The sequence below is a fragment of the Corapipo altera genome, unplaced genomic scaffold (genome assembly GCF_003945725.1).
Source record: "Corapipo altera isolate COAL_440 unplaced genomic scaffold, ASM394572v1 64, whole genome shotgun sequence".
NCBI classification, from domain to species: Eukaryota; Metazoa; Chordata; class Aves; order Passeriformes; family Pipridae; genus Corapipo; species Corapipo altera.
The window spans coordinates 7309739-7319670 of NW_020884893.1; the positions used below are offsets into that span (position 1 = coordinate 7309739).

Sequence of the window (9932 nt, forward strand, 5' to 3'; positions counted from 1 at the left end):
GAGATTATCAGGTAATACACTGAACTCTGGGATAATGGTTCCAGCAACTTGAGAGCAGACACAAGACATCAGCAAAAGTGTCCCATCAGCAGACACGGAACTTAATTGCAGAGTCAACTTTTTAAGGTTGTTATTTCCTCAGCACAGCTGGCTTGTGGGCTGTACAGTCACAGATCCATGCTTGGCTGGGTGATCCAGCACAAATGACCCCATTTTCCCAGGAATGCAGAGGGAGTTTGCTGTAAGCATGGCTCCATCGGCCAGAACAGAAATCAGGCATGTAAATCCCTTTCTTTTAGCCTCAAACTGGTCAAAGGGAAAATTAAATACCCAGCCTTTCTAGCCCTTGTAGGGGAAAGAACTGAATGAAGCAGGGACAAGCAGCAAGTAATAATCTCTGCCACCTCCCCACCCAATTTATTTTGAAGTGCTATTTTTGTTTAGCCCCGGACGTTTGAAACACTTTGCCTGGAGCACAAACTATCACATTTCCCAGCTCAATGAGTAACCTGTACAGAGTTGTGCTAAACACTAAATGAAAATACTGTTTTGTGAAATACAACACATGGGATTTTAGCATTTTTGTTTAACCTTCTTACCTGACAGGCACTGCAGCTCGTGATACTGTGACAGCCTGAATAACTTCACACCAGGACACCAGTACATTGTATTTTGGTATGCATCGATGGATGGATCAAGGTGCTTCTCAGGACTCTGGTGCCCTGGGAAAACAGTGAAATGATTATTGCATTCAGTGCCAGGTAAGTAAAACCTTAATTTGATACATGTGGTGTGTCCCAGCTCACAACCAGCTTGCCAAAATGCAGTGTGTGACTCTTAGTTTCATCCCTGCAGTGACCCCCAACCAATGCCCCACAATCCTGGCCTCCCTGCACAAGGATTGCTCTCCATCCTGCTGGAAGAGCACCTGAATTAGCAGATTAAGTACAGCTCTGGGGCTCCACGATCTGCAGCTTAGTCCTGACACTATCAGGTGTCTGATGGATGACCACACCTCACCCTCAGAGCACCATCGCTTTCCCAGGTGAGAAACATGGATAAACATGCACATATCCCTATAAAGCTGACACAGGAGAAGTGTGACCCAAACCTGAGGCATTGCTGAAGGCCATCAGCAGTTGTTGAAACAAAAGGTTTTGGATTAAATACCTGTTGGTGGTGGGGAGAGCTGTGCTGGGTGCCCAGCGGTGGCAGGAGGGTCTCCAGGGGGAAGGCACGGCTACCTCAGGCTGGGCATGGCCAGGTCTGGATGGCTCCAGCTGCCCCACCACAGGGCACAGCTGAGCCCCTCAGCAATGCCAGGGCACGGTGGGGAAAGGGGGTGTGGGAGTGAGCAGTGGGTGAGGTAAACAAAAATTAGATTGTGAGGGGCAGCCCCATGAGCCCTGGGGCTGGGGATCTGCGGGTGCCCCCTGATGCAGAGCCTGCATAAAGGGGGTGGATGGGGTTTCTCACCATCCAACTCTGTTTTAGTAAGCAATAAATTGATTTTCCTGTTTTGCCCATGATGGTAATTGGTAAGTGATCTCCCTGCCGTCACCCATGTGCTTTTCCACCCTATTTTCTGTCCTGTTGTGGGGAGTGGCTGGGTGGGCACTGGCAGCCGGCCATGGTCAGCCCCAGGACTGCAAACAGCAGCTCCCAAACCCAGGGGCCCCAATCCTCATCAGAACAGGTATGTACCTGCTCTTCTCCACGGTCCCAGCCCTGTAGAAAGAAACCAAAGAACAGGATTTGTTAACAAACTAAAGCTCAGGGGTGTACACTGCACAATATGCCTGGGTCAGCCTGGCCACATTAGTTTTACTATCAGCTATCTCAGAACAGATGTTAAAATAGTACATTTTTCATCAATATATTTTTCATCATCATGCATTAAAAAAAGAATCCCACATTGACATTATTAACTGTTCTTAATTCTTCAAATCTCAGCACCTGCAGTTCCTATTGAGGATTCAGCCAAGCAGAACTCCTGTCTGATATCAAACAACAGTGTGTTTCCCAGTAGGAAAAAAATGCCTAATTGGTTTTCTTTGTTTTTTTCCATGGCTGATTAGTCCAGCATACATACAGGGAAGCTGCCCCCCCGGGATGCCGCAATGCAAACAGCCATCAATGAACCAACTAAAATCAAAACCTCCCTTTAACTTGTTCAAAGTCATATTTGCAGCAGAGGTGTATTTATCTTGGTGTATCACTAAGAATGACAGCAATTGAACAAAACAGGAGGTGGGAATAGACAGCTCTCCATAACATCCAACTGAAAAACAAAATTGCTGCCAAATCTAGTGCAACTAGATTAGCTCGGGCCTCTAGGTAGGCTTTCAGCCACCTCCAGCATCACCACATGCTTTAGGAAAATAAATTATATCTTGCACAGCTGTCCCAGGTTCCCTTCTGCAGGCAGCACTAGTGAGACAGAAAAACTCCTCAAGAGCCTGAGCCAGGCAGCAGAGCAGCAGCGGTGGATGGACACACATGAAGGCAAAGGACACTCTTGGCCTTTTTTATCCCTCTCCAGAGTCACAGTGCTCCTCTGTGCAGTGGAGCAGGAATGATGCCAGGCAAGCACGTTGTTGCCTCTTGTCTTCTCCCAGCCTGGCAGCCTTGTGCCTGTTTGGCACCTTGCAGAGGGGTGATGTTATCAAAGCTGCTGATCCTGTGCCCACAGCAAGAGAAGAAGCAGTGACCTCCTCACCCCGGGTCTCTGATCACAACAGGCTTACAGCTGAGGCTGACTAAAGCAGATTTTCAACACCATGTAGTTCATTAGAAGAATGTCAAGGCTTAGAAGAAAAATCAGTATTATGAGACATCTACAAGCTACAAAAAACCCCAGGTGTTTTCAGGAGTATATAGGCTCTTGCCCGAGCAGCAAAATTTTGGCCAAAGACACTAAAATAGCCCCAGTTAAATCAGATGTCTTTAGGATGCCACTGCCAAGTCCTCGTAAGTAACAGCAAAGAATTTCACGACTTGGTGCAATGTAACCATGTAAGGGCAACTCTGTCCATCTTGTACAGTACAAGTACAGTTCATTCCCTTTCATGGCTCTCGAACATCTGAACTATTCCTGTTCCAGGAAAACAAAGAACATTTTACATCACAATACCAGAAAATGCAACTGAAAGTTGCATTTTTAAAAGGACAAGTGTCCTCCCTTGTTAGGATTCTGCAGAAATTCTTGTAAGACTCATGTGCAGTCTTGCTGGTGACAACAGCATGAACTCCAGGAAGCCTTTAGCACAGCACTAATCCATTCCCAACTGAACTGTTTTAGGATATGGCACCATTACATTTCTTATTTTGACAAGAAATTAATGAAAAAGTAATTTTTTTCATTTTTTTTTTAAGTTCTGAAAACCAAATGGCAACAATCTATGACAAAGCCCAGAACATTTTAAATTACAACATTTTTCTTAAATACTTAAAACAGAAGTGTAAATTTGGTACAGCTGTATGCTAATGGGGTTGTATTGCTCAAAAAGACATCTGAGAGACCTCAAGTTCGTCTTGAACTTTTAAGCTGTCAGTTCACTGTGCCTTATGGAGGAATTCCACTGAAATCCACATGGATGAACAGAGTCCCAGGGGATTAGAAACAAGTCAACAATATCTAAACTCTTTGGTAAACCAGGCATTTATCAGCAGTAAACAGTTAGTGGTTTTATTTAAAGTTCTACCCTAATGCCAAGGCAGAAGCAGCTAATTTAAGATATGTCAGAAAAAAACCATCAAGTCCAATTAAAATTTATCTCCTCTTACTGTGTACAAAGGAAAGTAATAAGGATTGGACATATGCCAAGCTGAAATCTCTCCAGTTTGGAGACTGTATTTGTCTTTCCAGAAAGTGTTTTCACAGATTTATCTGCTGGAAAAATTAATTATTTCTAGGAGAATCACAACTAACAGTGTCATCCTCCCTCACCATTCCCCATCCCCCCTTTTTTTTTAAAATGCATTTTTCATAGTTAACTTAAATGTCAGAAGAACATAGCTCAAAAATAAAGTGTGGGTTCATTTTTTCCCCTCTAATTTTACTATTTAAAAGGTCTCTCTCATGTGCTTTCTGTCTTAAGTTCAATGTGAATTCAACATGAAGCCTCTGTTTTTTGGTCTTTTTAGCTGAGTTGCCACTACTCAAAACATCCAGGAGTTTATCTATTAAAAGTACTATCAGCTCAGAGGAGTACTAGTAAATTCAAGTGTTATCAGTGAGAAGAGAGAATGTGCAGCCAAAGATGTTATAGGTTATGGCTATGCTAAAACTCAGCCTGCTGAGTTCTGACTGCTGAAATTGCTCCTGAAATAAAGGTTTAGTTATGTACTTCATTGTGTCCACACAGTGGCATACACTAAATCCTAATTTACTTCATGATTTGAGAAAAAGCCTGATTCAATTAAAAAAAATTATTCCCCACTTTTCAACATTGAAGTCCTAAGTAAAAGGGCAAAACTTCTAAGTCTCTCTCACATGGCAAGCAATCTATTAGCATGTAAGTATTCCCAGTTAGTTTTCCATGAATTTCAGTTTCATTAATTTACTTAAACAATGTGTCAATGGCAGATAAATATTATGACCCTCTAGGGGGGAAAGCCCACCAAACAAAATGAGATAACAAAACGAGAAGAATACCCTCAGTTTTTCCACTGAAAAAGCAGCAAGCTGAAATGCTCTACTACAGATCAAAAAACCACTTGGGCTACAACTGCAAAACTTATTAACTCTGGAAAAGAAAGATGACAGTGAATCAAAGAGTGAAGTGGAAATTCTTGAATTTCAACTCTGGCATTGCCTTACAAGCTGATTTATTTTAAGAATTCACAATCAGAATCTGTATATTTTTTAAGACACATCTCTAAGTCTCTTAAGATTAACCATAATAAATCCACTGATGTTTAGGAATCGAACAAAAGACACAGCACAATGTAGGTTTGAACTGTTTATTTCACATCACATGTCCCATACCGAAGTTTCTTCAGTTAGAAGTTCCTAGAAGAAAACGAAATAAACATTGTTATTACAAACCACTTTGCTTCAACAGCTCCAAGTAAATATTTTTGAGCAACTGTGTAATCCTCCTATAAATACAACCTACACACTGTCATCCTAAAAGCTGGATTTGGGTATGGAAGTTACCCCTGCAAGAGTTAGAGGATAAGATAAACACACGTACTTGGAAACAATCCCATCATTTTTTGCCAGGCGCAGAATGGAGTCGTCTGATTCACCCTTTAAGAAACAAAATAAAAATATTCTGAAGTGTCCAAATAATTGCTGACACACATTGAAAAGAGAGGCAGCTGCAGCAGTTCATGCTGGCAGGGAAATGCACAATCCTTCCACAGATCCTTACATTTTACAGATTAGTGTTTTCAAAATAAACTGTTAATTCTTTGTCATCCTTAAGGATAAGAAACAGTTTTAACTTGATAAAATACACATTTACATTTACAAGATAATACTTTTGGGTAAGTGGACTTGTGATGAACTCTAAGAAGCTTCACATCACGTTTAACAAGTTGAAGTCATTGTAGTATTCTCTCAAATAATTGTAAACAACAGATAAAAGCCAGATATTCAGTGTCTTGGTACATTCTTAAAAGAAATCACTTTCATCCTTCAATGACTTAAAAAAAATAAACATACATAATTCTACAAACCAAAGTATTAAGAAAACAAACAAACAAGAACCCAGAAGAAACTGATAATTCCAACTTAAACTGAGGCACTGGCACAGGTTGCCCAAAGAAGCTGTGGTTCCCCAGTCCCTGGAAGTGTCCAAGGCCAGGTTGGATGGAGCCCTGAGCACCCTGGTCTAGTGGAAGGGGTTCAGACTGAATGATCTTTAAGGTCCCTTCCAATCCCCAACCGTTGTGGGATTCTATGAATTTGTTCACATTTCCCTCTTGTCTTCCACTACCCCCACAAAAGTTCTTGCTTGAGAATGAGCTGAAGGTACACTGTGTTTTCAGGGCCAAATATACATTTCATTAATTACTAATCAACATGTAAGGAAGCAGAATGATTTTGTAGGTGAGGAAAGCACTCACCATCCTCCGGATTGGGCCACAAATGGCGTAAGTCTTGAACTGGCCGTTCACTCTGCCTGTCACCTTGTCAACCTGTAATTACAGCCAAGTTACTGCACACAGATTCTTATAAGGTTTTACTCTCTTACATCACACTTGCAAAGTTAAAAACTGCAGAAAAACACTTGCAGTGTTGAGCAAGTAAACTACAGAAACTCCGGGCGAATGCTGAAGTTAGGAGGTCAACTACAGATTATCTTTGCACAGCAAATTTATAGTTAATTCCACAGTGCAGCTATAAAATTTAGTGGATCACACAGAGTAACAAGAAGTGGCAGCTAAAAGAAAAAAAAAATTTGAGTTCTGTACAAAGTTCAGTGTAAAGTCTGCTTGTGGATTTTTCCTACTTTTACAATTTTTTTTTCATGTTTCTTTTAACTAAGGTCAGTATCCTGGAAAATTGAACCGAAGGGGGGAAGGGGACAGACTTGTTACATAGTTAGGAAAATGCCCAAGTTGAGACACATAAATTGTCTCACTTTCTCCAGCTGCTGAGAAAGTTAACAGGAAAAAAGACTAAACAATATAAATCATGAAATTAAACAGTGTGGTGAACCCTATAATACCAGGTGGGTTTGTTTCCACATTCTGCTCATCTCCGATCCTTTGAAAACAAGAAATAGGGATCACTGAAGGAATGAAGTACTTGCCTTAACATTTACAGGAAATCACAAACAGAGCACTTTTTAAATTCAGCTAACACAAGAGACTCAGATGTTTAAAAAAAATGGGAACGTGGCCTTGTGGTCTCCTATTCAAGAACTAAATCAAGCTCTATAGCTCATGAGCTACAGGAACACTGTGTCTACAGAAATCCTGAAAGGTGAAAAGCAATGAACAAACGGGAAAAAAACCCCAAATCATGCTAAAAGGAGCTTAAATCAACCAGGGCCCACGTGCATTAACTGGGAACCTGCAGGAGTCAAGGTCTACTGTGGCTTGCTTTAGTGAATTATTTGAGATGCATCACATGCTGTTTTATTTCTCAACTTCTAGCAGAAGTTTTAAAGGTGTAGCTCTCTCATGATGTACTTCTGTTAAGAAACTTACCTCAGAAATATTTATCTGAATGGAAGCATGATCCTTGGCACCAATGATTCGGTTGCTAGCAGAGCTGAGGAATAAAACAAGATATATTTAAACAAAAAGAAAACAGACAGTAACAATGACAAAAAAAGCTACTAAAGCCAAGGCTACAGGCAAATTAAAACTGCTCAAGAAATTTAGGCAGTAACAGTTTAAACTTTCAGTATTTAGAAAATTAAAATGCAGTTTTAAGTACATTTAAAGGAAACTTTTACTTGGTAGCATCATGCAGGCCTTCAAAACACACAATTTTTTTTTCTTGCTAAAATGCAAAAGATGCAGCAATCAAGGTAATTCATAAAACTGTAGTTTCTATGCCTTTTTCATTTGAAGCCATCACAGCTGTCAAAGACACTCAAGCTGCAAACTCTCAGAAATTTCAGGTAGTAAATAATATTTGACTTAAATATAATAAAGTACATATAAATGGTTTATTTGTAATATTTTTTAACATACACACACTTTTAAAAAGCTTCCTACTGTCCATTTACTACAATACCAAAACTATACTTACGATGTGCTATTGAGATATGTGATTATTTAACAGGTTCACTACCACAGCAACACCTGTGTGCTACAAACACACACATTTACTTCTGATGTGAAACATTTTAGGAAGAAATTCTTCCCTGTGAGGGTGGTGAGGCCCTGGCACAGGTTGCCCAGAGAAGCTGTGGCTGCCCATCCCTGGAAGTGTTCAAGGCCAGGTTGGACAGGGCTTGGAGCAACCTGGGCTAGTGGAAGGTGTTGCTGCCCATGGCAGGGGGTTGGAATGAGATGAGCTTTAAGGTCCCTTCCAGCCCAAACCATTTTGTGATTCCATGTGCTGTCACCACCACCCTAATCACGGCTGGCAGTTTTGGAACAGGAGATGCAGAGCGTTCTCAACTTTAGTCTTTGCTTCACGTACTTTACATAAGGTTCTTAAAAATACAGAAACTGATAGCAAACATTCCCCACCACCCTCTATACTCGCTGCTACAAGAAGCCTCTTTGCAGAGGCTGCACCCGCCTGGGGTCCATTCCCAGCCCCGGCCCCTCGCGGGCCCCGCTCACCATTTCCGAGGAACATAAAGGTCCACGAACTCCCCGGCGTCGTTCTGCATCTCGTCGGGATCCCCGCTGAGGCACTAAGCAGCAATACCTGGAAAAATCATGGAATATCCTGAGCTGGAAGGGACACACAAGGACCGCCCGGTCCAAGCCCTGGCCCTGCACAGACACTCCAACACTCCCACCATGTGCCCGAGAGCGAAACGCTCCCTGAGCTCTGTCAGCCTTGGCCCTGGGGAGCCTGTTCAGTGCCCGACCACCCTCTGGGGGAAGGACCTTTTCCCGATACCCAACCCAACCCCCCCAACCCAGCTCCAGCCGCTCCCTCGGGTGCCGTCCCCGGTCACAGAGAGCGGGGCCGCCTCTCCTGGGGAAGCGGTGAGGTGGTGCCGGAACCCGGCTGGACTCCCGGGCCGCGCCCCGGAGCCCGGACACCGCGAGCAGAGCCCCCTCAAAGCCCCCCCCGAGCCCCTCGGAGCCCCCGGTCCCGGAGCGGGCGCCGCCATCGCTCCCACCTCGCGCGCGGCCGGGGCGGAAAGGGACGGGCGGGGCCGGACACGGAAACACGCGAACGGCGCCGGAGCGCTTCCCGCTCCGCCCCTGGCGGCACCGCCATCGGGAGCGGGCACCGGCCCCGCGGGGATGGGCTGTGCGAACACTGACCCCCGGGCCGCTCGGGCTGTGTCCCCCCGGCTGGGGATCAGGGAGCGGGGTGGGGGGGGTGTCTTTGTCCCGTTCCCCCTCCCCGGGGTCACAGCGCCACGTACCTGCGGGGACTGTCAGGAGACCTTCCCAACCCGCGTGGGTGCGTTCCCGTGGCACCCGCGCCAGGGGACCCTGCCATGGCAGGGGGGGTGGACTGGGTGATCCCCAGAGGTCCCTTCCAGCCCGAACTATTCTGTAATCCCGTGGCCAAACCACTCCCGGGCCCCTCATGGAAGACTGCTCAAGAAATCTAGGCAGTAACAGTTTAAACTTTCAGTACTTAGAAAATTAAAATGCAGTTTTAAGTACATTTAAAGGAAACTTTTACTTGGTAGCATCATGCAGGCCTTCAAAAAACAGAATTTTTTTTTTTTCTAAAATGCAAAAGATGCAGCAATCAAGGTAATTTATAAGACTGTAGTTTCTATGCCTTTTTCATTGGAAGCCATCACACCTGTGGGCTTCCAGAGAGGGTCCAGTGGGTGCCACAGTGATGATCTCTCTTAGGAGAGACTGCAGGAGCTGGGCCTGCTTAGTCTGGAGAAGATGGATAGGGCATCTCATTAGTGCATATAAATATCTCCAAGGCACCTGTGAAGAGGATGGTAGTGATGGGACAAGGATTAACGGGTACAAAATTAATGAGTACAAAGTGAAAGAGGGGAAATTTAGGTTAGATATTAGGAAGAAATTCTTCCCTGTGATGGTGGTGAGGCACTGGAACAGGTTCCCCAGGGAGGTTATGGATGCCCCAAGGGCAGGTTGGATAAGCAACCTGGTCTAGTGGGAGGTGTCCCTGTCCATGGCATGGCATGGCATGTCCATGACTCTCTTAACATTATTGATTCTATGGTACCAGACTCTTTTCAGAGGTGCCCAGTGACAGGATGAAGAGCAATGGCTATAAACAAAACCACAGGAAGCTCCACCACTACATGAGGAAGAACTCCTTTACACCAAGGGTGGCAGAGCCC

General features: G+C 44.1%; 1 protein-coding gene across 1 annotated transcript; it reads right to left on the reverse strand.

Moving 5' to 3' along the window:
- Positions 1 to 4951: 4951 nt before the first annotated feature.
- On the reverse strand, positions 4952 to 8879 carry RPS21 (ribosomal protein S21). Its single transcript, XM_027646001.1, has 6 exons — positions 8769 to 8879; positions 8257 to 8344; positions 7165 to 7228; positions 6076 to 6147; positions 5199 to 5254; positions 4952 to 5014 (listed from the first exon to the last, which is right to left on the reverse strand). Exons 2-6 carry the CDS (start codon positions 8304 to 8306, stop codon positions 5005 to 5007), a joined length of 252 nt encoding a protein of 83 aa, XP_027501802.1. The 5' UTR covers positions 8307 to 8344; positions 8769 to 8879; the 3' UTR covers positions 4952 to 5004.
- Positions 8880 to 9932: the final 1053 nt, after the last annotated feature.

What these genes read in the sequence shown, in the direction of transcription:
- RPS21 (XM_027646001.1), bottom strand. Translation starts at nt 8,306, where the DNA reads ATGCAGAACGACGCCGGGGAGTTCGTGGACCTTTATGTTCCTCGGAAA. An exon ending in CTTTATGTTCCTCGGAAATG is followed by an intron (nt 7,229 to 8,256) that starts GTGAGCGGGGCC and finishes TTTATTCCTCAG; the next exon opens with CTCTGCTAGCAACCGAATCA. An exon ending in GTGGCCCAATCCGGAGGATG is followed by an intron (nt 5,255 to 6,075) that starts GTGAGTGCTTTC and finishes TGTTTCTTAAAG; the next exon opens with GGTGAATCAGACGACTCCAT.